Source organism: Callorhinus ursinus, unplaced genomic scaffold (genome assembly GCF_003265705.2).
Source record: "Callorhinus ursinus isolate GAN/ISIS: 27379988/994484 unplaced genomic scaffold, GSC_fseal_2.0 scaffold16, whole genome shotgun sequence".
In the NCBI taxonomy this organism is placed as follows: domain Eukaryota; kingdom Metazoa; phylum Chordata; class Mammalia; order Carnivora; family Otariidae; genus Callorhinus; species Callorhinus ursinus.
Window position 1 is genome coordinate 16,001,797 of NW_027397078.1, and position 27,286 is coordinate 16,029,082.

The 27,286-nt window shown below is 37.3% G+C and overlaps 1 protein-coding gene and 1 pseudogene across 2 annotated transcripts in view; both read left to right on the plus strand.

Annotated features, from left to right (window-relative positions):
- DMD (dystrophin) overlaps positions 1-27,286 on the plus strand; it is a 2,222,747-nt gene that overhangs the window by 747,466 nt on the left and 1,447,995 nt on the right. For both annotated transcript variants that reach the window (XM_073901937.1, XM_025857655.2), the window contains exons 14-16: positions 11,772-11,873; positions 12,002-12,109; positions 20,463-20,642. In XM_073901937.1, coding sequence (XP_073758038.1) covers positions 11,772-11,873; positions 12,002-12,109; positions 20,463-20,642 — 390 coding nt within the window. The remainder of the gene's footprint in view (positions 1-11,771; positions 11,874-12,001; positions 12,110-20,462; positions 20,643-27,286) is intronic.
- Positions 7,683-9,667, plus strand: LOC112812897 (RNA polymerase II elongation factor ELL2 pseudogene; annotated as a pseudogene).

Consider the following 27,286-nt stretch of genomic DNA (forward strand, 5'->3'; position numbering starts at 1 on the left):
CAATAAGTGTTTCCCAGTACATCGGACACATTTTTCCACCCTGGATCTTATGTTAGACAGCGAAGATATAAGGCATTCCATTTTATAATATGCTGCTTTGGTTAGCAGTTCGTAGAAACATGTAAAATTGAGATGAGAATCATAGAGTTGGCTAAACAGTAGTCAGTAGTATTCTGCCCCGTTTCTAGCCTCATGATGGGTGTTATTTCATATCTTTCAGTGAGTTACTTGCTGTTATTTCCACGTTACCATAGGTAAGGTGAAGTTGCTTATCCTTTTTAACTCTGCTGTGTTTATTAAGTAGGAAAGAAAAATAAAAAATGCTAATTTTCAGAAGCTTCATTACACAGAAAAGTCATTTAGCTGGGGAGTATATCCTAGGGTCTGAAACTAAAATAAAATGAGATGGGCTGCCTGGTGTCTCCCTTTCTTATAAACCCCAGTTGCTGCTGTGTTGTGTGGTCTATGGTGCATAACTGTTCCTTTCTTAGTGGACAGACTCCTGGGACCACTTTATCTCTTCGTGCCGGGCTTGATGGGCACAGTTCAGCTCTCACATTCTATACTTGGACTCAATAAATTCAAGGGTCAAGATACTTAAGTTTTACCTTCCAGGCTTGTCAAATTTTCCTCAGTTGCCTTTATCCAAATGTTCCTCTGATAGCCACTTTTCACTTTTGCTTTGAAAAACCAACTCAACCAAAGGAACTCAGATGAGAAATGTGCTTGGCGTGTATAACGATATGGGATATAAATTAAATGGGATGGGGAAAGCTTCCCCATTGCAGATCTAAGCACAGATGATAATGGAGTTGTGATTTAGCCCATGAAAGTGTGTTAGAGTAAGTAAACCGACAATTAACTTCTCTTACTGCTGAGACAGAATAAGAACATAAATAAAAATTAATTTCTTATCACCTCATGAGATGTTATAATTCATTTTCATTTATGTACATACTGTTTACATAGCTTTACAAAAATATGCATTACTTCTGAAAGCTCAAAGGATTCATATATTAAATGGAAACTCAGAGAAATACTTTTTTCTTTAGAGGTTTCTACTCCTAATGCAGTGATTCTTTAAAAAAATTACTTAGCTTTCTGTCAATCCCATTCGACCCAATCTCTTAGACTTGTTACATCCCTTTGGGCAATGACAGGAACCAGCATTTTTGAGTGATCACAGAGCTGACTGATGATAATCTTCCAATTGCTTAGTTCTATTCTTTGTAATTCAAATTAGGGCCAATATATCTAAGGAACAACCAGATAAATCCATAAATTCAAGCACTGTGTACATCTATTTATATTTGTGCATATGGCATTACAAAAATCTACCTGTGGGCAGACATGTACAGCATATGAGCAAGCAAATTCTAATTCACTTATCTAATTTTACTGAGGTGAGTAAAAAGCATCCTGCCCACATTATAACAGAAGTGACTTAGATTCAGTTCATTGAGTGTTTTCTGAGAGTAAGATAGGTTTAAGCAGTGGAATGTGTTAATAAAGGGTAGATATGCTGTCTTGTGTTGGAAATCTTTAAAGAAGAATATATTTGAAGTATATAACAACTACTTGTGAAGATTAGTAAGTACCTTTCTAGAGTGAGTAGAGTCAAATAGATGACCCTTGCTGGTTCTTGGAAGATTTGAAATAAACACAATGATCAAACAAAATGTAAATAACTATTAACACTTACATAACTCACTTCAAATTAAAACTGCTTTCCAATATATAATCTTGATTAATATTTGTAGCAGTTCTTTCAGGGGTTGGTATGATTATTGTCTTTGAGAGAAAGGAAATGATTCAGCCATGAATTTCCAGAAAGTCACTTGATTTTGTTTGGGAGGTGGGATAAAAACAAAACAAAACAAAACAAAAAACCCTCAAAGAATTGCCAGAATCATTACAAGAGAATGTTGTGTTTAATTTTTTTTTTTCCCTTGGGGCACTTGGGTGGCTCAATTGGTTGAGTGTCCAACTCTTGATTTTGGCTCAGGTCATGATCTCTGGGTCATGAGATTGAGCCTTGTGTGTCAGGCTCTGCGCTCAGGCAGGTGTCTGCTTGTCCCTCATGCTCTGCTCTTCCCCACCCCTGCCCCCACTCACTCTCTCTTTCTTCTCTCTCTCTCTAAAATAAATAAATAAATCTTTAAATAAATATTTTTATTTTTGTAATTTGAGAAGACATACACATGTTGGTAATCCAAGCAACTGACTGACCTAACACTTGAATCTAAGTTGTTTAGCTCAAGATATTTGTGTCTTCCCCACATAAAACACAAAATTACAGAGTGATAGCATTTATATATTTGGGAAGTTGAATCACAGTAAATTATTAAAAATCTCTTCTATTTAAATTTAAATAATTTTACCCTAGTAATTGCAATGCATTTTCTAAAATTTTCCCACTGTAATAAATACATCTTTACTTTCAACAACTTTAGTTTTGTGAGATATTTTGTAATGCCATGGAATCAGTCCCTCTTAAATATGTCTTTTGTGTTAGTTTGTTAGGGCTGCCATAACAAAATACCAAAGACTGGGTAACCTAGATAACAGAAATTGTTTTCCTCACAGTTCTGGAGGCTTGAAGTCCAAGATCAAGGTATTGGCAGGTTTGGTTCCTTCTGGGGCCTTTCTCCTGGGTTTGCAGATGCCTGTCTTCTCACTGTGTCCTCACATGATCTCTCCTATGTGCTCACACATACCTGATGTCTTTCTGTGGGTCCAGATTACCTCTTCTTTTAAGAATACCTGTCAGATTAGATTAGATCAGCCTCATTTAAACTTAAAATCTCTATGTAAAGGTCATATCAATAAAGGCCCTGTCACCTAATACAGTCACATTCTGTAGTAGAGGGGGACAGGGCTTCAGCATATGAAATTTTTTTAAAGATTTTATCTATCATCTATCATCTATCTATCTATCTTTCTATCTATCTATCCATCTATCTAGGAGAGAGAGAACATAAGCAGGGGGAGCAGCAGGCAGAGGGAAAAGCAGACTCCCCATCGAGCAAGGAGCCTGATGCGGGACTCGATCCCAGGACCCTGGGATCATGACCCAAGCTGAAGGCAGACACTTAACCGACTGAGCCACCCAGGTGCCTCTTCAACATATGAATTTTAAGGAGACACAGTTCAAATGTCCATCGACTGAAGAATAGATAAAGAAGCTGTGGGGTATAAACACACACACACACACACACACACACACACACACACACACACACACACACACTGGAATATTACTTAACAAGCAAAAGAATAAAATCTTGCCATTTGCAATGACATGGATGGAGCTAGTGAATATTATGTTAAGTGAAATAAGTCCATCAGAAAAAGACAAATACCATATGATTTCACTCATATGTGGAATTTAAAAAACAAAGCAAATGATCATATGGGAAAAATTGAGAGAGGCAAAGTAAGAAACAGACTCTTAACTGTAGAGGACAAACCAATGGTTACCAGAGGGGAGGGGAGTGGGGGAATGGGTGTAATATGTGATGGGGATTAAGAAGTGCTCTTGTTGTTGTTGTGAGCACAGGGTGATGTATGGAAGTGTTGAATCACTATATGTACACCAGAAACTAATATCATACTGTATGTTAACTAACTAGAATTTAAATAAAAACTTAGAAAAAGATATAAATGTTTCAAAACATAACTGTAGATACATATTGGAATAGTTCTGTGCTGAACTCATTGAAACTACAACGCATATTATGTGTCCTTCAACTAACATCTTCTTTCATTAAGATACAAGTCTTTGTAAATGTGTGTGTACAATCATAAGGGAATAGTTGCATTCTTAACTCACTGAAACTACAGTGTATATAACGCCATAATGCGTCCTTCAACTAACATCTCTCATTAATATATAAATGTTTCTAAATAAAAGTATAGATTCAAAAAAAAAGGAGACATTGTTCAGCCCATAACTTCTTTTTATTTCAAGTTTTCATTTAAATGCTAGTTAGTTAACATGTATGGTAAAATTGGTAGAATTTAGTGATTCATCACTTACCTCTAACACCCAGTGGTAATCACAAGTGCCCCCCTTAATACCCATCATCCAGTTAGCCCACGCCCCACCCACCTTCCTGCCTCAACCCTCAGTTTATTCTTTATAGTTAAGAAACTCTTATGGTTTGCTTCCCTCTCTTTTTTCCCCTTCCCCATACGTTCATCTGTTTTGTTTCTTAAATCTCACATATGAGTGAAATCATATGGTATTTGTCTTTCTTTGATGGACTTATTTTGCTTAGCATAACACACTCTAGCTCCATACACATCATTGCAAATGGCAAGATTTCATTCTTCTTGATGGCTGAGACCTAAATGTGAAACAGGAAACCATCAAAATCCTAGAGGAGAACATAGGTAGCAACCTCTTTGACCTCAGCCATAGCAGCTTCTACACACATTTCTGGAAGCCAGGGAAACAAAAGCCAAATGAACTATTGGGACTTCGTCAAGATAAAAAGCTTCTGCACAGCAAAGGAAACAATCAATAAAACTAAAAGTTAACCTGTGGAATGGGAGATGTTTGCAAATGACACATCTGATACAGGGTTAGTATCCACAATCTATAAAGAACTTATCAAACTCAACACCCAAAGAACAAATAATCCAATCAAGAAATGGGCAGCAGGCATGAACAGACATTTCTCCAAAGAAGACATACAAATGACCAACAGACACGAAAAAATGCTCAACATCACTTGGCATCAGGGAAATACAAATCAAAACCACATTGAGATGCTACCTCACACCTGTCAGAACAGCTAAAATTAACAATGTAAGAGACAACAGATTTTGACGAGGATGTGGAGAAAGGTTACAGTGTTGGTGGGAATGCAAGCTGGTGCAGCCACTCTGAAAAACAGTATGGAGATTCCTCAAAAGTTAAAAATAGAACTGCCCTATGACCCAGCAATTGCACTACTAGGTATTTACCCAAGACACACAAAAATACTGATTCGAAGTGGCGTATACACCCCAGTGTTTATAGCAGCATAACCAGACCAAAACTTCTTTTTTTCTGTTCAGTTTTGACACACAGTGTATGTTCAATAAGTAATTGTTGTTTAGACAGATTCATGATGGATGAATGAATGCATTAAAGACTTTCATTAACTGCATATTAGATTAAATATTGGATTGGCTGAGTTATAAGCCTTTAATGGATTATCAAAATTATCTATTATTGTTAGAATACCAAAGGCCCTTCTTAAAATAGTTTTCTTAATAGGTTGACTATGTATCTAAAAACGTATTATTAGTTTTTTGTGACTCATTCATATAGTAAAAAAAAAAAACTACAGTGCAAAGTGTATCACATTAGTATATTTTGGAATTTCTATAAAATTAACAACTTTAAGGAATCTAGTATATGGAGGTCTTTATTTGGATTTGTTTAATAGGATGTCCTACTAAAATTAATAAATTGTAATCATCAATCTATGAGATTATAAACCTAAGATGTTACTTCAGTAGGGAGACGATGCTATATTTATTTAGAAGTTTCAGTACATTTCCTTTCATTTATGAAGATGGTGCTTCAGTTTGAGTGTGTCTCTCCCGTGCTTGACTCCCATTTCCACTGGGGTCAAAGGGATGCAGTAAACATCCCACAATTTGGCCTTTTATATCTTTATCCTCAAATTAGGCAGATAGTATACTTTATGGCTCTAAGGTAAGATTTTCTCTGAAGCTAATTTTTTTCACAACTAATCCATTCACAAATACGTTACATACCATTTTACCTGATGTGTACTGACATGGTCACTAGGAAGTTCACTTAAAGAGCTTCTAATATGTTTCAGAAAAAAAATCCCCAATACTTCGTTGTAATAATTAAATGGCTAATATTGTTGAATTCATTGGTTTATGTTAGCACGTTTCCTTTGGTTATCTTGCATTATTATTTCAGTGCCATGGCTTCTGCCTCAAACTAACATCATTCGAAAGGAGTAGAGAGTGAAACTATAAAAAGTATGAAAATCGTTACATTATGTTGAAAACAATAACATTTTTATTGACATTTCTGAAGAAAAACTGAAAACTCACTTGTGACTAAGATGCATAGGAGTACATGATCATTTTCATAATGTTGTTAGTAAAATGTTTATTGCCTACTCCTGACTCATGCATGGTACTCCCTTTTTGAAAAGATGGTAGGATTGACAGTTTTTAAGAAATTGGGTGGGTCTTCTCACACCCGTCAGAATGGCTAAAATTAACAAGTCAGGGAACGACAGATGTTGGCGGGGATGTGGAGAAAGGGGAACCCTCCTACACTGTTGGTGGGAATGCAAGCTGGTGCAACCACTCTGGAAAACAGTATGGAGGTTTCTCAAACAGTTGAAATTAGAGCTACCGTTCGATCCAGCAATTGCACTACTGGGTATTTACCACAAAGATACAAATGTAGGGACCCGAAGGGGTACATGTACCCCAATGTTTATAGCAGCAATGTCCACAATAGCCAAACTGTGGAAAGAGCCAAGATGCCCATCGACAGATGAATGGATAAAGAAGATGTGGTATATATACACAATGGAATATTATGCAGCCATCAAAAGGAATGAGATCTTGCCATTTGCAACGACGTGGATGGAACTGGAGGGTGTTATGCTGAGTGAAATAAGTCAATCAGAGAAAGACATGTATCACATGACCTCACTGATATGAGGAATTCTTAATCTCAGGAAACAAACTGAGTGTTACTGGAGTGGTTGGGGGTGGGAGGGATGGGATGGCTGGGTGATAGACATTGGGGAGGGTATGTGCTACGGTGAGCGCTGTGAATTGTGCAAGACTGTTGAATCACAGATCTGTACTTCTGAAACAAATAACGCAACATATTTTAAGAAAAAAGGAAAAGAAGAAGATAACAGGAGAGGAAGAAAAGGGGAGTATGTCAGAGGGGGAGACGAACCATGAGAGATGATGGACTCTGAAAAACTGAGGGTTCTAGAGGGTAGGGGGGTGGGGGGATGGGTTAGCCTGGTGATGGGTATTGAGGAGGGCACGTTTTGCATGGTGCACTGGGTGTTATGAACAAACAATGAATCATGGAACACTGCATCAAAAACTAATGATGTAATATATGGTGATTAACATAACAATAAAAAAATTAAAAACTAAAAAAAAAAAAAAAGAAAAAGAAATTGGGTGGGTCTTCAAGCCTCTTAGAAATAGGTGGATTTTTTCATGATGCTAATTACATTTGTATTTTTTGAGTCATATTTTAATATGTTCTAGGTGGATCAATCCAAACATGTAGCATCAAGTATGCTAGAAATTATGACAAGGCTTATTATTTTAGATACCAAATATATTTGTAAAAAATATGAGTTACATTTTTTGTAGCCCTAATTCTATACAAAATAAAACATATCTCTATTTTGAGATACTTCCCATTGTAAAGATCTAGTGGCTATGGGAAAATAATTCTCTTATTTATATTAAAGTCAAGAAGTTGAAGTTTAAGACCGTGAAGGGCATCATAATGGAATTAAAATAAATGATACATATTTTTTGTCCTAAAGCATTCCCTTTACATGGCAATCATCACATTATATATATTTATTTTATTTTATTTATTTTTTTCCCCATCTAAAAACCATTGGTAGTCGGGTATATGACAGTGCCTGAGCAGCGGGATGACCGTGGCTGCAGAAGCTGGAGCAGCCAGGGCCGCCGTGAAGGCTAGAGCCCAGGGGAGTGGGGGGGCAGCGCTAGAGGCTGTTGTGGAGGCAGCTTGGGCAAAACATCACCCAACTACCTGTGAAGCTCACTGAGATGGCCATCTGGGCATTCGAGACCTACCAGAGCCACAAGAACTTAATTCCTTTTTGACCTTTAATTCCGTTCCAAGGGCTCCAAGGGCTTGTCAAAATTCCTAAAAATGATCCCCTCAATGAAGTGTATGCCTTTAACAATTCTATTGGTCAAATGTGGGTGAAGACCACCCTCGGGGCAGCTTTGACTGCATGCAGCCAACGTTCTCTAGCTCTGGAGCCTCCCAGCTCAATTGCCCAGGATTTATACACAATCAAGGTACAGCAGGGGCCCCAAACGACTCGTATGAGATGACACGAGGAAGAATGAGCCAGGCAGAGGAATCCCATGACCGAAGCACAGAAGTGATCAAACTGGGGGGCCCTATGTAGGGACAAGAGTGCAGATTTGTAAAGCACCTCAAGCTGTTTCAGATGTAGTGCCTGAGAGGAAGGGGTCAACCCCCACAAACCTTGCACATATGATTCAAAAGACACATGGCAGCCCCAGTGTTTTTCAGCGGCGAGATAGGGACAGGGTGATTCACTTACTGGCCCCGAAGGCCTACAGGAAACCCACGCTGCCGGCTCCGCTGCAGAAACACGGTGTTAGTCAAAAAAAAAAAAAAAAAAAAAAAGGGAGCTCTCTCGGAGCAATTCTGCAACAGGTAGCCAATCTGAATCCTACAGACCTCTCATATACCTTAAAGGATTATGTTCTAAAAGCGCTTCGAAGAGACTGGCCCGGATATCGTGAAGTAGACAGAAACAGACAGAGGTCGTTAGGCAGAGCTCTCGAGCACACTCATTCTATCTCAGAATGCTGCAAGCACCGGCCATTCAGAATCTCCTGCATGTTCTAGAAGAGATGCTGCATCTTCTCCTCAGAATCGGCTTTGAGATTCAGATTTCATTGATCCTTTAATGAATAAATAAACTTGAATATCTCACCTAACAGGTCGAGTGCCTCCAACATTAAATGATCACTTGAATCCCACCAGTGAACAATCTGCTCCAGGCCTCCTGCTGTCCCCTGCAGCCGCTGCCAGCCCTACCCCTCTGCCGCCTTCAACCCACCAGCCCAGCTCCAATCCTCCTCAGATCGTAAATTCTAGCTCCACTTCCCCTAGCACTCCAGCAGGCCGGGGCACTCAAGACCTACCTGTTGACAGTTTTAGTCAAAACACAAGTATCTGTCAGGACAAGCAAGACAAATATACCTCCAGGACTTCTCTGGAAACCTTAACTCTGGTTCACTTCTACTGAAGTGTCCAAAGCCTGTGGAGGAAGACCATTCAGTGTCTCAGAAAAAGTCCAAAAAAGTCTAAAAACAGAAGGAAAGGGGCCAAATTAAAACGCACGACCTTGAGACAACTGAACAAAAGGAAGAGGACCTTAAAAGAGAAGAGGAAATTGCGAAGCTGAATAACTCCAGTCCTGATTCCATTGAAGGAGTTAAAGAGGGTTGTGCTGCCTCCACTGAGCCTTCTTCAACAATTGAACTCCCAGATTATTTGACAAAATGTATTGCTATTGTCTCCTGTGAGACAAGGATGGCTTCAGTGCTGAGTATGATGAGTACAGGGCCTTGCATGCCAGGATGGAGACTGTAGCTGGAAGATTTATTAAACTGGATACACAACAAAGGCAGCTTTCTTCAGGCTCAAAAGAGTATCAGAATGTTGATGAAGAAGTCTTATGAGAATATCAGAAGATCAAGCAGTCCAGTCCCAATTCTCATGAAGAAAAATACATGCAAGTAACTTCCTAACAAGCTGACTCCCATCAGAAGACTAAGCGGTGAATTTGACCGAGAGCAGGCAGACTCATGGCACGGGACCTCTGCTTGGACCAGAAGCTGTGAATAAATCTAAGCTTATTTATTTAAAATTCCAAATGAGTTGCTATGAGATTTTTTTAAAAAATGAAACTTTGCTTGTTGAAAGTTTCAGTGTTAGTAAACTTGAGTTATTTATTATTTTCCCTGTTGTACTTTGCTTCCCTGCAATTTTGAAGGTGCATTTTCTGGTCCTCCCACTGCACCCTAAGACTTAGGTTTGTCAATAGAAATAAGTTTGTTTAATATTGGGGATCCAGTGTCTGTACTTCAAATCAAATTTTTTTCCTTAAAAATTTGTGTTTGTCCATTAGAAATAATTTTTTAAGATTTTATTTATTTGGGAGGGAGGGAGAGAGAGAGAGCATGAGCACGGGGAGGGGCAGAGGGAGAAGCAGACACACCGCTGAGCAAGGAGCCTGATGTGGGACTATGGTCTCCTTGCGTATGAATCCATGTGCTCAATCTGGATGTGTGCAGAGTGTGTGATGGTGCAGAGTGGTGTGGATGTGAGCATACATGAAGGAAAAAAGGCTACCATTCTCAATAGTCCAAACACTCAGGTTAAACAACTGATGAGTGTTTACTACTGAAGGGCTTTCTTTTTCTGGCAAAGTGCTATTTGTATTGCGAGAGACAAGAGCATGTCCATTTCAATAGTTTTTCAGCTTTATTAATGTTGGACAAAATCACTGTGTTATGAAAATGTAACAGAGGGGTGCCTGGGTGGCTCAGTCGGTTAATCGTCTGCCTTCAGCTCAGGTCATGATCCCAGGGTCCTGGGATCGAGCCCCGCTGCATTGGGCTCCCTGCCCAGCTGGGAGTCTGCTTCTCCCTCTCCCACTCCCCCTGCTTGAGTTCCCTCTCTCGCTGTGTCTCTCTCTGTCAAATAAATAAATAAAATCTTAAAAAAAAAAAAAAGAAAATGTAACAGGTCTGTAGTTTTGGTGCAAAATTATAAAATTAAACATCTAGGTAACCTACTTATATACTCCTATAAAGTATTTTTTGAAGAGAGATATGCAAAGAAACTTACATACATGAAATGATATTTAAAGATTTCTTTTTCATCCTGGGAGCCAGGAATATAAGAAAAGAGCAGATACATCTAACCGTAACATATTATCAGTCATCTAACAGCACAAACTTTCATCTCATGGAGTTTATCTGTTGATATTGATTTAAGCTATCATTTGTTTTATCACATGGAAACATAAGTTATGTGGTCAAAAATTCAAAAATATAAGGATTTTGAACTAATGTTGATTCAAGTTGTGTTGTCTTATCATATTGTCTTTTCAAAGTGCTGCCAGTTGAAAAGGAAAGCACTATGTTTGCAAATCTGTTTTTGGGAAATGTTTGCCAGAATTTTGGTAGTATCTTGAATAAAGATGTTTTTCTCCAGCATCCTGTAAATACATACTTACATACATACATATATACATACATACTGTTGATAATTGGTTTATGTTACACATTAAAAAATAATAGTGTGTGCACCTTAGTATTAGTAACATGCTAGAGATAGGGCAATTACTACTCAGGGAATATTACGATTTTTTTCACTAGAATAGTTAGAGAGAGTGAATTTAAATACTTTGTAAGAATAATCCAGATAATTTTTAAAGTCTACATGTGGATGTAATTTAAATCACTAACAATTTTCTTCTACAGTCAGGGCATTAAGCAATTCTTATTGCATGGGATTGCTTCAAAGAAGAGTCTTTAGGTATTCTATTTAGTAGACAGACTTTTATTCTACAGGAAATATTTTCAAATCTAAGAAAGATACCCATTTTGCAAAATCCTCTTTAATTCTGTAACTCTGTCTTCCCTCTCTTACATTTGCCGTGGAGACATCTCAAATGGTGGTATGGTAACTGTCTCAGACTTCTTATTAGTATCTTTACTTTTCGGTGTCAGTTGCAAGAGTGAGTGAAGTAATCTAAAGACAAATTGAAAGGCGTAGTGCTTATGTAATTATAAGCAAAAGCAGGAAGGGTGTCCTTTATAACTCCTCGTATACCTAGGAGACTCGAAATTAGATGCTTTCACAAATCATTCATGCAATTTTAAATGAAATTCGTTAACAATTATTTGTTTACTGATGTGGTGATGGGTTTTCTGTTCCACAGGTACTGGGAGATCGATGGGCGAACATCTGTAGGTGGACCGAAGATCGCTGGGTTCTTTTGCAAGACGTCCTCCTAAAATGGCAGCGTTTTACTGATGAACAGGTAAGTCACGTGGGGAAATTGCATTGGTGAAAGACATGGTGAGATGGTAAGTGGGTAAAGGAAAACATACAATGATCTACTTCAGTAATTATTTATTTTCTTTTTCGGAATTGTTTGATTTCTTTCAGTGCCTTTTTAGTGCATGGCTTTCAGAAAAAGAAGATGCAGTGAACAAGATTCACACAACTGGTTTTAAGGATCAAAGTGAAGTGTTATCAAGTCTTCAGAAACTGGCTGTATGTATTTTTTAGCTTTCAAAAGTTTTTTTTTTTTTTTTCCCAAACCCAGTAGTTTACATTAACCCCATTATTTGGTCTTTTTATTCTTCCCAATCTTAAACCAAATGTTCATTATTTGTGCTTAAATCATAGTCTATGCAATTAAAGCATATTGTAAACTTTCTTAATTAAAATAGGGACAACTCTATTATCTTAGACAGCTTGGGCTGCTGTAACAAAATACCACAGACTGGGTGACTTAAACAACAGACATTTATTTCTCACACTTGTGGAGGCTGGGAATGGCAGCCATGCCAGCAGATTTAGTTTTTGGTGAGGACTCCTTTCCTGATTTGCAGACTGTACCTTTTTACTTTGTGCTCCCATGGTAGAAAGAGAGGAAACTTTGTGTCTTTTTCCCATTTTTAAAAAAATTAATTTTAAAAATTGAGATATAATTGGCATGTCACATTTTATATTAGTTTCAGGAATACAGCATAATGATTCAGTGTTTGTATATATTACAAAATGATTGCCACAATTAGTTACCATCCATCACCTCACATACTTACAATGCTTCTTTTTTCTCGTGATGAGAACTTTTAAGATCTATTCTCTTAACAACTTTCAAATACCCATGTTATTATTTTTTTTTAAAGATTTTATTTATTGGGCGCCTGGGTGGCTCAGTTGGTTAAGCGACTGCCTTCGGCTCGGGTCATGATCCTGGAGTCCCGGGATCGAGTCCCGCATCGGGCTCCCTGCTCGGCGGGGAGTCTGCTTCTCCCTCTGACCCTCTTCCCTCTCATGCTTTCTATCTCTCATTCTCTCTCTCTCTCAAATAAATAAATAAAATCTTTAAAAAAAAAAGATTTTATTTATTTAGTCCTGAGAGACAGAGACAGAAAGAGAGAGAGGCAGAGGGAGAAGCAGGCTCCCCAAGGAGCTGGGAGCCCCATGCGGGACTTGATCCTAGGACCCCGGGATCTGAGCTGAGGGCAGACGCTTAACCATGTGAGCCACCCAGGTGCCCCCAGTATGTTATTATTAACTGCAGTACATTCCCTGTACTTATTTACTTTATCACTGAAAGTCTGTACCTTTTGAGCAACCCTCACACATTTCCTCCTCTTATAAGGGCATGAACTCCAATATGGAGTCTCCACTCTCATAATCTCATCTAAACCTAATAACCTCCCAAAGGCCCCACCTCATAATACCGTCACATTTTGTGTGTGTATATGGAGGTAGGATTCAACATATGAATTTTGTGGGGACACAAGTATCCAGTCTATAACATTAAACCCATGGACCACCCCCCCACCCCAGTTCATGTCTTTCTCACAAGCAAAATACATTCATTCTATCCCGTGAGCCCTGGAAGTCTTAAATAGGAGAAATAGGAAAGAAGGAAGGGGTGACAGGTCCCATAAAGGTCTAAAACACAGCAAAGAAAATTCCATTAGATCTTAAGCCTCAAGAATAATCCTCTTTGGACTGATATACTGCCCTCCAGGACCACTGGAGTAACAGGATCACCTCCAGAGCTCCAAGAGGTGGCCCCACCTCTTCAGTTCCATGGGGCACCACCCATGTGGCCTTCTGCAGCAGCCCTACCCACAGGACTCTCGGCAGTGGCCCCACTCCTGAGGTACTACTGGGTGGGGACATCCTGCCCCATGAACTGGAGATGTAGCCCTACCCTTTGAAACCCAGGAAGAGCTAACCCCACCATCTGGGCCTGTGGTGGGAGTGGTAGCTCTTAGGATCTCTGAATCACCTACATCATTCTTCCCTTTTCTTGAGCAGTTGCACCTCTTGGGCAGCCCGCCTTCATTCTGTCTGGTTTTCTCTGTTTCCTTTAGTCCCAGCTGGCAGTGTTTCTGTTGGTATAATTCCATCTCTCGTCCTGCCTTCTGTTGAGATGGCTGACTGGGTCTCTGGTTCCCACCCACACTAATCTTATCAAATGGTCAGTCAACCATACACTTAAGTGTTCTCTTCCGAATGTGTTTTCTCATTTTTTTTTTTTTGCAATATGGATAGGCTGAGAATTTTCCACATTTTTAAATTCTAGTGCCTTTATGCCAAATGATTATTCTTCAATTCATTTCTCTTCTTGCATTTTACTGTAAGCAAGAGAAATCGTGCCACTCCTTCAACACTTTGCTTAGATATCGCCGCAGCGAAATATCCAGTTCCATCGCTCACAAGTCCCGCCTTCCACAAAATGCTAAACGTCAACACAATTCAGCCAAGTTCTCTGCCACTTTATAACTAGGATCTTCCTTTCCCCTGTTTCCAATGATAGCTTCCTCATTTGTGTCTGAGAGTTCATCAGAATGACCTCTACCGTCCATATTTATACCAATATTTTTGCCCATTTTAATTTATGTACACTCCAAAAACATGGACACTTTGCAGATCTCCTCTTTTCTGCCAGATCCCTCACCAGAATTGCCTTTAGGAGTTCTTTCATGGTAGTCTCAGCTTTTTCTACCATGCACCTCAGGACTCTCTCAGCCTCTACCCGTTACTCAGTTTCAAAGCTGTATATACATTTTTAGGGGTTTGTTACCACAGGACCCCACTGCTTGGTACCGATTCCTGTGTTAGTCATCTCAGACTTCTATAACAAAATATCACAGACTGGATGGCTTAAACAACAGACATTTATTTCTCACACATCTGGAAGCTCGAAAGTATGACATCAAGGTGCCAACTGGTTTGGTTCTTGGTGAGGGTCCTTTTCCTGGCTTCGAGACAGCACCTTCTAGCTGTATCCTCACACAGCAGAGATAGAGGAAGATCGGGTGTCTCTTCCTCTTCTTCTAATGGCACTAATCCGATCATGCTGCTCTACTCTCATCTTCTCATCTAACCCTAATTACCTCCCCTAAGCCATTTCTCCTAATAATACCACAGTGGGCGCTTAAGCCCTCGATTCATGAATTTTGGAAGAATACGAACATTAATTCCATAAGATATAGACAGATTTGCAACTGTGTTTTTCAAAACAAAAATTGTACTTTTGATAAAACACAGCAAACCTGGAAGAAGATTTCAGTTAAAACAAAAAAGTAACACTAAGAATGTCCTAGAAGGCTGTAAACAAGATGTAGTCCTAAAGTTATAGTCTACATCAAAAACTAATGATGTACTGTATGGTGACTAACATAACATAATAAAATTAAATTAAATTAAAAAAAGTAATAGTCTAAATTAAATTCTTTGAGAATTATAAGAGAAGTATAAGAAATGATTATCCTCACATAAGGGGCTCATGCCTTCATTTGGAAAACTAGAAAAAACATTAAAGCAACCCAAAGGGCGTTAATTGTAAGTACCTGTGTGTTTTGAGAAATGAGGGAACTTTGGCAGTAAAAGGACATCAGGGAGGGCTTCAATAAGACATTCCAGTTTGAATTGAAACTTACAGGATTAGAAAAGATTTCTAAAGCTTATCTTCCACTGTGAACTTTATTATTTTGCTGTAAAGGAGAAGGCAGTGTAAGATTAAGAACTTAGTTTTTCTTTTTTTTTAAGATTTTATTTATTTATTTGAGAGAGAGAGAGAGAGAGAGAATGAACAGGGGGAGGGGCAGAGAGAGAAGAGAGAGAATCTTAGGCAGACTCCCAGCTGAGCGCAGAGTCCTATGTGGGGCGCGATCCCAGGACCCTGAGGTCATGACCTGAGCCAAAACCAAGAGTCGGACAGTCAACTGAGCCACCCAGGCGCCCCAAGAGCTTAGTTTTTCAAATAAAATATTCCATAGTCAGCATTTCTTCTTGATTTTTGATAGAGTAATTCTATTAACTACTAACTTGATGTTAAATCTAATTTAAAACAAAGGTCTGTTATAAATAATGTTTTATAATTTTACCTAAATGAATCTATATCTATATTGATATTATATAATATAATCAAATCATTTATTTAAAGCTAATCTTAAATAAACTTCCCCAGTTAAATTGGTACTGTTTTACCAAATACTTATTTGTATCGTACATTTTTTTGCTCCATAGTTACTAATCTTAGGTTTTTAATTTAAAATAGATTCACTAATATATCACTTCTTATTACAAGCTAGCTTGTTATGGAAAATAATTCATTCCTCAAAAAAAAATATTTATATATGCTTTCTGGAGTGATTTGACCACGAAAGACAGATTTCAGAAAAGTCATCTCTATTTGTATCAAAAGAATGCAAGAACGTCCGTGATATAGTTGTAATTTTGTTCTGCAGTTGATGGGGAGCCACTGAGAATTTGATAACAATCATAGTCGCATTTGTGGAATATTCTTTGGTATGAAGGAAACCAGTTAGTAGAAGTGAACTAAGTAGCATTGGGTAGGAAGAGGAGGAATGAGACAGCTTATTTCAGAAGAAATTGAGGCCCGGGGTAAAACACGTGCCATGCATAAGATACCATAGAATATTAGTCGCAGAGTCAAACTGAGCACCAAGACATCCAGACTCAGGCCCAGCCTTGTTAAGCTATTTCAAAACTCGTCATATCATTTGATTCCTTGACAACAAAAGAACTGCAATCGAGAACTATCATTTGGAGCGATCATGTGCTACTATGTTGACATTTTAGTGAATAAAAGCCTTTACTAGCCTCAGGACCATGAAAATACTCTTTTAGCAAAGTCTCAATAATTTTCCAATATTATTAACATTCAATTTATGTCACCTTGCTTGTGAACAAAGTGAAAATATGTTTTGTATGAGTCTTACTGTTTGATAGTTTAAGCCAATTAACAAAACCTGACAGCTGGTCTAGAATTTGAGGTAAAATTCCCCTGCTGACTCAGGCAGTGAATAAGAATTTAATGTTCATTAAAATATGTCACAATCTGAGACCCAAAACAGGTACCATCTGCCACCAGTTCCTACTACATACCTAGGTATAGATACAGTGTGCTCAAACTCTCTTTTATTTATAATCAGTGTAATTTGTTTTGAAATATTATCACCAATAGCCCATGGGATCTCCTCCTTTTCCTTTGAGGTGGGAACTGAGGAGTCAAGTATTTAATTTCCTCTAGATCTGTGCTTTTATCCAAACCGTGTAGATCTATTATTTTTTTTTATTTTTGTGTGGTCAAAACTGACTTTTTATTTGCTATGAATGATAAAAAGGAAAGGAGAGAAGAAACAGTGACCCTTATGAGGTGAATGCCAAGGCTGGTAGAATCATGTAGGCTAGCCTGGGAAGGCCCAAATCTGAAAGGAAGTGTGCAGCTCCTGTGAGGACTGGTGGTGTTTTGCGGGGAAGGGCAGCTCTGGGAAGCCTGATGATCCATGAGCCGAAGGTGTGCAGGGGATCCAGGGGTACTAGGGAGTTGAGGACAGTCTCGACTGGCTGTGGGACACATGGCAGGGTTGAAGTACTTATGGTAGCTCAGCAAGTCCCTATTGATAGTGCCATTCTACCGGGACTTGATTACTTTGCCTCACCTCCTGTCACCAGCCTCAAAGTATTCGTGCAAGTAAAATCAATGGTTCTCAAACTGTGATCCCCAGACTGGGATCTTGTTAGGTCCTGGGACACCTGGATCTAACAACACCTGGGAACTTGTTAGAAATGCAAATTCTTAGGTCTCAGCCCAGACCTACTAATTCATACAGACTGGCAGTAGGGCCCAGAAATCTTTATTTTAGCAAGGCTTCCACGTGACTCTGATGTTCCCTCAAGGAATTCCTGGGCCTTTTGTAAGGAGACGTTCATTTTGCACTTCAAATCATCTTCTAACGTTGACCAGATAGATCATGTCTGTTCTGTCTTCTTGAGCGGCTTCTTTGCTTCCTGTCTCTCCTTACTACTAGCCTGGTCTAGTTTATTGACTGTATCTTCCTGCCTGTCTTGGAGGTAGGTCCAGGTGCTTGGCTTCTTTGAAAAATAAAAATACATTTCTTCTTTTAAAATCCTGGCTGTCCTCTGCCATGTGTAAGTTTTCTAGAGCTTCCTGAGTTTTCCAGAGCTCTCTGGTTCTCTGGCACTCCAAGAACTGTGATCAGTTTTTTATATGCAGAAAGACATCTATTTTATACCCTAATAATAAATAACAATTAAATCATAGTCATTTATTATGCATACATAAAATCCAAGCATAGAAGTATTGATAGTCAAGGATAGATGGGAGAAGGTAATTCATTACTATGATTCAATGCTGTCATGGATTTCCTGTCCTCTCCTTCTATTAGCTGTGGTAGAAGAGTCCTTCGGGTAGTGGGAGATCATGAAGAGAGAGAGAGAGAGAGCAAGCCAATGAGGGGAAACATTCCCCGAACAAGAGGAAACAAACTGAACCACTCACCTGCCATCACCATTTTAGAAAAGGCAGATCTAAAATTTACTAGCTAGAAGCATTGGTACAGTGTTCTTGTCATATAGATTTAGGTAAAAATATACTGATTCAATACTTCTACAATGTCATTATAATAATGTTCTTACTTTACCTTGAGTCCATTTTCCCTAGTGGTATTCCTTAATGGTGATTTGACTTTCTCCTTTATTTTTGTGATGCTCACCAAGTGCTTCTTCATTTGGCTTAATTTTAACACAGGTGTCTTAGTTTCATTTGCCACTAAATCTCTTTGGGTGTCCAATTAGTTTTATAGATCATCTAAGAAAAACTGTTTAGGTAACATGAAGTTACCCATAAATTTCCAACACAGATTTTTTCCTCTTCTTCAAACATAACTCTCAGATCCTTGTTCTAAAATGTTTCCAAATTGTTACCCATTTAGCTTAAACAATGGTGCACCTCTGAGCCTTACACATAGAGCTATTTAAAGTAGCTTCTTAAACCCTGAGAAAGTAAGCCAAAGAGGATTGTATATACATCTTTATATTTTTAAATGTATTTAAAATGTCTTTCATTCTATCATAACTTCCAAAAAACACTTGAGATGGCTTGCAATGAAACAAACGGATGCCAAAAGTTAAAAGAAGAAAAGAAAAATGGGATGTCATGAAGGGATTGGAGGAATCTACAAATTTAAATTTAGGTCCCAGCTCTAGCCAGGGAGCTGAACTATTGTTTTACTACTAGTCCAAGTGTGCATTTAAATTTGATGGAGAGGCAATCTGTGAATTAAACAAACAAAATCAATATACAAAACCAACGTATTACTAAGTTCCCACATTGAAAGTTTATTTTGGTATGAATTCTCCTTGGAAATCTCAACTCATATTTTGATTTTTTGCATTCTTTCAAACTGAGAAAAAATAGTGAAAAAAAAAAACCTTAACTGTTGAGGAAATATAGGAAAGAACTTCACAACTAGCTTTTATATCTTAAAAACAGCATGCACTAAGAATCCAATGTAAAGTACACCAGGGAAAGCAGATTCTGAATAAAGGATGAGCTAATTGAAGGAGACACCAGAGCCTTCTGCAGCTCAGAGCTATCAGTGCAGTTGGCATGCCCAAATGAGCTACATAAAGTATCCTTTGATTTCTTTGTGTGTATGACACTTCAGTTCGTGAACAATCGGTACATCTGTTTTGTGATAATTTTTTTGCCATGTGTAATATCAGTTCTTAAATTCACAGTTGTTTTGGAAAGACAGGTCTCACTCTTTGGTTTATGTTTATTGTACTTGCTATTGCTAGAAAGGGGATTGCAAAGGGACTGTAAAATAATTTTCTCCTTTCTTCTTATTCTGTGTCTACAAATTAAGTCAGGGACTATTATTTGGGAGCTGGAAATTGGATTTTCCAAAGTGCAGGGTAACCTTAATGGATAAAATGAAAGAATAAGCTGTCCTGATCTACTGATTTCATATAAGCCACTTTGTTTATTCATTCCATAGCAATCAGAGGGCATGTGTGACTCCTCATAACTCACAGGAACTTTAAAAAATGAATGTTATAAAAATTACTCCATAAAACACATATGTATTTAGAAAACATGCGAAGTGATTCCAAAGGATTTGTGTCACACTCAATTACTTAGTTCTATTACTTAATGGGCTTTAAAATTAGCTTTAGAAGATAATTACTCAGATAGCCAAATGTTAATTGAATAACAGATGCTAAAAAATTTTAAAAGTCAGTAAACTGCCCTTTGAGCAACACTACTTTTTTACTTGGAAGTTCCTTAAATATTTTAAATACCTCTTAAGTTTCTCTACTAGGTGTTTATGCTACATCTGACTTTATTTTTTTCCTCAAGCTTCTTGGGAAGATTATTTGGATTACAATTTTCTACTTATATTCTTATGGGCTCTTGATCCTTTGCAGGCACGATTACAGTCTTACCTATACAAATGAGAAAATACATGCAAAAGCAATATGAACTATAGTGTTTTAGAAAATGTAACCTAGGCTTATTGCATGTTCTTTCCTGTTTTAACAGTCCTTAAAAACAGATCTGGAAAAGAAGAAGCAAACTATGGACAAACTCTGCTCACTCAACCAAGATCTTCTTTCAACACTGAAAAACACATTGGTAGCCCAAAAGATGGAAGCGTGGCTGGACAACTTTGCCCAGCGCTGGGATAATTTAGTCCAAAAACTTGAAAAAAGTTCAGCACAGGTTAGTGATACTAATTACCCTGTAATAAGTCATCCTTTAGATTTTTGAAATTTTCATTAAGAGAGCAGTGTTATTAACCCTACAAAATATATCACTGGCCTAGTCCTTGTCAAGTATTCAGTTGAATAAAAACATGGGTCCCGTGGTTGTCTTGATATTGGAGAATGTGGGAGAGGTGAAGGCGTGAGTGCTAACTGACTGAACTAGTTACTGTCTTAGAGTGCAACCCCTTCCAGTTCAGTGGGAATTCTGATGGGAGTGACTTAGAGCAATTGGACCAAATTCTTGGGGACTATGTCTCACAACCTAAGCCCAAATCCTAGATTTCTAGAAACTGGAGGGCTATTCGTTGGTCCCTACATTTTATAAGAAAAATGAAACATAGGGAGGAAAAATGAATTGTCCAAATGAAGTTAGTGATAGGAGCATGGTTAGGGCTCACGTCCTTTGATTTCATGGAAGACCTCGTTCTATTACTTCAAGTAAGGATCTAATCATTGGATGTTCTTTCTGCCACAGACAATTGATTCATAACACAAACACAAAGACTGTGGATTAGGAAAGCATCTGTGTTCCATTTGTAGGGTCATCATGTGGTTTTATGTTATGCATTTTAAAAGTTTTGGTACTTTAAAGAAAATGGGGTGGTTTTAAAGTAGAAACTTTTATTATCTGATATTAGATGGTGGAATCATGGGTCATCATTCAAAATACTAACTTTATATATAATAGTATTTAACATATTCTGCCATATTATTTTCCATTATAGAAGCTAACCTTTACTAATCAGTCTCAAATTATCGCTCAATGCACCGTGCGTACATCTCTATTAAAGCAGTGACCACATTCAGTAGCTTTAGGCAGTTATCTCCTTTGTTATGAGACAATGCAGGGAATTTGTCTTCTTGACACTTGACATCTGATAAGTAGCACTTAGGAAATGTTTGTTGAAAGATGCAATGAAGTTTAAAGTATTGCATCCAGAAATATAATTTAAGAAAACAGGATCAAGCAACATATATGATTTTCAATCACACTTCATCCTCCCTTCTGAAGTTAAATTCATACTTAAAATATTAAATTTGAAGGAATGTAAATTGTAATTATGTCCTTTGCAGTCATTGGACATAAATAAAAATTCTGTTTGTTTTCCACTGAATATATTTTTATCAGTTGCTTGATCTAATAGTGATTTTAAAACCACCTCATGATTCATCTTATTGTATATGATCTGGCCATGGTTACTTTGCCTTAACACTGGCATTTATGTAATAAATTGTGAAGCATTAGAAAATTTGATACTTTTCAAACCATCAGTGATATCATTCCAATATGTACCCATTGGTTCCATAGATTATTGCTGCAGTAAAATGGTCACTTACCATGTTCAGAAGGATTGGCATTGCCTTACAAAGAAAGTTATTTAGAAATGCATCCCTTTAAAAGGGTGTATTTATGGACATGTAACTGTTACCAGTAGGTCATGCTTTTGTTCACTTGCATTATATACAGTGGTTTTCAAACTTGTATCTGTATAATAATCACCTGGGAAACTGATTAAAATGCTTGGTTCTGGATCTCATGCTCAGAGAATCTCATTCAGTAAACCAGTAATCTGCTTGCAGCCTTTGATACAGTCTACAGAACATATTTTTAAAAAACACTGAATTAACAAGACAGTGGCATATGTGTCCATCCCCACATTGTGGGTTTTTCCACAGTGCTGCCTAAAATGGGGGAAAATAGAGACCTTCCTATCAATGCTGTATTTAAATATACTCACTTTCTTGGAATGAGCCTACCTTCTAAGGAGTGTTGTATATATCATCAAAACGTTAGTGATTTGTTATCCTAGTTGGTAAAAAAAACAAAAAACAAAAAACAAAAAACAACTCAGAAACCTTATTTTTAACGGTCTAAAATTATAAGACTACCACCCAGGGCACTTACTCATCTTCCTATTTTTGAACTTTTCAAAACCTGTAATAAAACACTACTAGCTCTGGTTCATATAGTTCTTTATAAAATGATGTTCAACATACAGTACAACATGTATCCATTGTATTTGCCCCTTGGGATGTGATGAGGATAAAATAAAGTCATAGACATGAAAGCATTTTGGGGAAAAAAAGAACTCTGGTGCTCTTGATATACAGAGCATACTGTTTAGTGAGTCTGGAGGGGTTTTGTAGTTCAGTATCATTTTTTAAATTTTTATTTTCACACATTTATGCACTACTATACCAGGTTAGAAGCAGGTAAGTAGACTTATATTAGGCAAGTTGCTTTTTAGAATACTAAGCTTCAGCTTTTCTACAGTTCAATATTTCAGGTTTTGCTCATTTTTTTCCCCCAAAAGGAACTATCATAGGCCCAATCCAATCATTGCTGGGGTGGGTTGGGACTCTTAGAAAGATAAAAACAAAGCTACGCAAGAACTGAGTAATGAAAAGGAGATGGAGAGAACCATGCAATAGTATCATAACTAAAAAAAGCCCTAGATTTTCTTTCTTAAATGTAAAATTGAACTCGATCAAAATTACATGGGAAAAAGCCCAAGAATATTGAGGGCAAGGTTCTGACTTTGAAGAACAAAGCTGTCCTGTATGCACACTTTCTGGTATGTTTGTGGGGGCCGGGGGAGGATGTGAGAATCTGTCCCATTAATGATACAATATTGCAATCTTCTAAAAATTCTTTTAAGTGATTGGTGTAAAGAATGAGCAAAATCTGGTAATGGTTAAAATCCAGTAGGATATAGGAATTATGACCGAAATGACAAGGCATCTGATTGTGCTCTTATAAGGAACATTGTGTGCCTGAATTTTTGACTGCTATTCAGGTCAAACCTTTGAGGGATTTTGACCTTTTGAAGCAGTAGCATGGCAAGAGATCAAAATATGGGAAAAAAATCAGCTGTGAGGCTGTTCTCTTGCATTTCAAAGTCAAGGTTGGCTTGAATAATACCTGGACACAAGCTGAGGATTCTTAAGTTGATGAGAAGGCAGCGTAAGAAAATAGAAATACTTTGTTTCCAAAAGTTAGGAAGAATAATAACCCTTGCTATGTGGATGCTTAAGATGGGAAAAGAAAACAAATCAAACATACTCTGGACTGACTTATTTAAAAACTCAAATGACCCTCTGTGTCCTCTAAATCTTTTATAAATATGCTTCTTGAAATTTACACAGTTTTTTTTTTCTAAATGTTTGTGACCCTGACCCTAAACGTAATTTTACCTTTATTATAGTTAGGAAATAGGATAGTCAGAAATTAATTATAGATAATACTTTAAATTTACACATAATTTCAGTGATTCAAAACCATCTTTTCCCCCATTTAACTGAAATCATATATACTGTGGAAAGGGTATAATATTCAGGTGCTTTATAATTTATTATAGTATTTTATATTAAACTTGGCATTAGGTGTTTAAATGTAAAAATCTATCTAGATGAGCTCAGAAGTTCTGTAGTTTTGTCATTGTTTAGTAAATTATTTTCTTTGCCAGGAGTAAGGGACATTTTATGGCACATGTAAGTTTATACGTGTCATTTCCATTTCCTGAATATTTTGCTATGTTTCTTTTGACCATTTTGCATTGTTCTGAAATATAAGCCCAGATATCTTAAAGCTAAAATTAATGTGCCCAGAATCCTCCTTTCCTTGAACATGAGAGTACATGTTTATGTTGTATATTTCTCTATCTCTAGTCACAGATGCTGAAAGAGAGAAAGTGATCATTATGTATGTATTTATCTATTCTGTATCATTGATGTCCTGCTGAGAGTTTTTAAACTCTTGCCAGACATGGTTGTAGTGTAAAACATGGTTGAAGACAATAAGCCAGGATTTTTAGTAATAGCAGAAATGCAAATACAGAGATGCAAAGGTATTAAGATGAACATTTCTTTATTTGCCTTTCAAGCAATGTTTTAAGCAGACTCCCTGCTGAGCATGGCGTCCAATGCGGTACTCAGTCCCAGGACCCGGAGATCATGACCTGAGCCGAAACCAAGAGTCAGACACTTAACTGAGCCACCCAGGCACCCCTGCCAATGATTTTAATTAAAAATACTCTAAAGCCTTTCTGTTGACAACCCTTTTCATTGGTTACTGAAAGTTCTCCAAGCCTAATCAGCCTGATGCCAATTAAAAAAAAATGGTTTTATAAAACCTAGAATTAAAATAAAATCCCTTGATTTATTTTAGGTTTCTGTCTTGTTCAAGGACTATCACTACATCAAAAACTAATGATATATTGTATGGTGACTAACATAACATAATAAAATTAAATTAAATTAAAAAAAAGGACTATCTAAATTCATGGACTTACCATCTTGAATTTTAGAACATCTTTGAGTTAATAGCTTAGGTTAGAGGTTTTATTAGAAAATTTCCAAGTAAATTAACTGTATCCTTTTCCTACCTCCAACTAAAGTAGATGTTTGAGAATGGGCCTTGTATATCAACGTAATAGTTTTTATTTTATAAATTCATTATCTACAACAACATAAAATGCTGTAGGCACTGAAAACTTAAGAGACAAGGGCTGAGTTAATTATTGGACACTCTCATTCCTTATTTATAAAATGGAAAGTCTGGGCTAGGAAGATCTCCATAGTGTCCTTCCAGTTCTCAATGCCTGTGATATGTTTCTCTTTGCTTGAAATTTTATATAAAACTCTGAAGTCACTGGTGAAGAGATTCCAACTATCTCTGCTATATCAATCTCAGAGTCAGCTGGAAGATGATAATGAAAATTAAAATCTCTTCCTGTAAAAATAAGACTGACTTCTGAAATGTGTACATTTAACTCATCACAAATACCCTGTATTTTAAAATACTCTGAAGATAAAATACTCAACATCTATATGATACATCTGTTCTCTACTGAAAATAAATAAAATAACACATAAAGAAAAATACGCATGTCCCCTCAATGTACACGTGATCATCTGCATCCCTAGTTAAAGACTCTGTTTCATTACGTTATGTCAGACGGTGTGTAGAGGAAGGTCAGGTGGATCAGAAGAAAATAAATGTCATTGCTTCTTGAGTTTTTGCAGATACAGTTAATTCACACAGTCTCTCAAAATCTGTGTTTAGTATGAATCATAAATCCAACATGACTCTCTTCTTTCTGGCAATTTGTACAAAAGATAATATGAAGTGAGCGACAAAATACATGAAATTGAACAGATAGTTTTATAGAATAAACCTTAATTGTTATATAATATTTTATTTCAAATAGGAGAATTACTTCTTTTTTGATATCTTTTGAATATGGCCCTAAGTGTGTTCATGATTCCAATGTTGTTATCTTTTCAAGAAGTTATATTGCCTGGGGCGCATGGGTGGCTCAGTCGTTAAGCCTCTGCCTTCGGCTCAGGTCATGATCCCAGGGTCCTGGGATCGAGCCCTGCATCAGGCTCCCTGCTCGGCGGGAGGCCTGCCTTTCCCTCTTCCACTCCCCCTGCTTGTGTTCCTGCTCTCGCTATCTCTCTCTCTCTGTCAAATAAACAAATAAAATCTTTTAAAAAAAAAAGTTATATTGCCTTATGATCAGTATCAAAACCAGACAGTAATTTAATAATGAAATTTAGTTATCAAGCCACTCTCATGAACTTCAGCACTCCTTGTATGCTCCGCTTAGCTATGGTAATTCCTCTGCCCTTGGTCAGGGGATAGAATATTTTATAGCCTGTTGATTAATCATCCACCTTCCTTTGTGAGCACTTGATCTTTTACCCCCGGTTTCTCATAAAGTTCAGTGTATAAATTCTTTCTGTTGCTTAGAGTTGTAAATCCTTATACCATCAGATATTTGAGCCTTGTGCTACCGTGCCTGTGGAGATGGTTTTAAGCCTGGCTACCAATTATCAGCTAAAGCTGTTGCTATGATTATGCAGTATATTTTAAACTGTAAAGCCACAATTCTTCCATACCCATTAAAAGTCAATTGATGTCTCTAAAGTTATGTGTATAAAAATGACACAACAAAAAACTCTCATCCACAGTTGTCAACCTGATTAGATTGTTTAAAAAATTCAGGTGTATTTAATTTGATTGATTTTTCCCAAATTTAATTAGTTTATCAGGAGCTGAAGGGCATTAAAAGATGGTCATATGCCATTATGTGCATTTTCTTTTTTTTCTTCAATCTTTTTCTGACTTCATATATGCATGTGTGTATATATAAACTCACCCTCTGCTTAAAGGAAAATAACCATTCAGAAATCTGAACAGGTATAGCATCAGGTGACCATACCTACTGAGTGGGATAAAGGAACATTGAGACTTGGGCTTACATTTTTGCTCTGCCACTTACAAGTTGTATCTGCCTCAAAATTTTACCTCTCATCTATAAAATGGGAGTAATAATAGTATTTACTCTTGGGTCCATGAGGTAATGGCAGCTACCACTTAATAAGCCTGGATTGCATGTACTATTCTAAGTATTTTAAGTAAGATAATGAATGCAAAGCACTTAGCATAGTGCCTGGGACAGGCAAAGAGCTTTGTAATTGGTAGGTATTCTTAATTAGTATTTTCATAATAATGAAAATGATAAGATAAAGTAGATAACTGATTCTTCATAGCTTGAATCTCTTTTAGTAAATTTCTTTAAATGTTCAAATAGA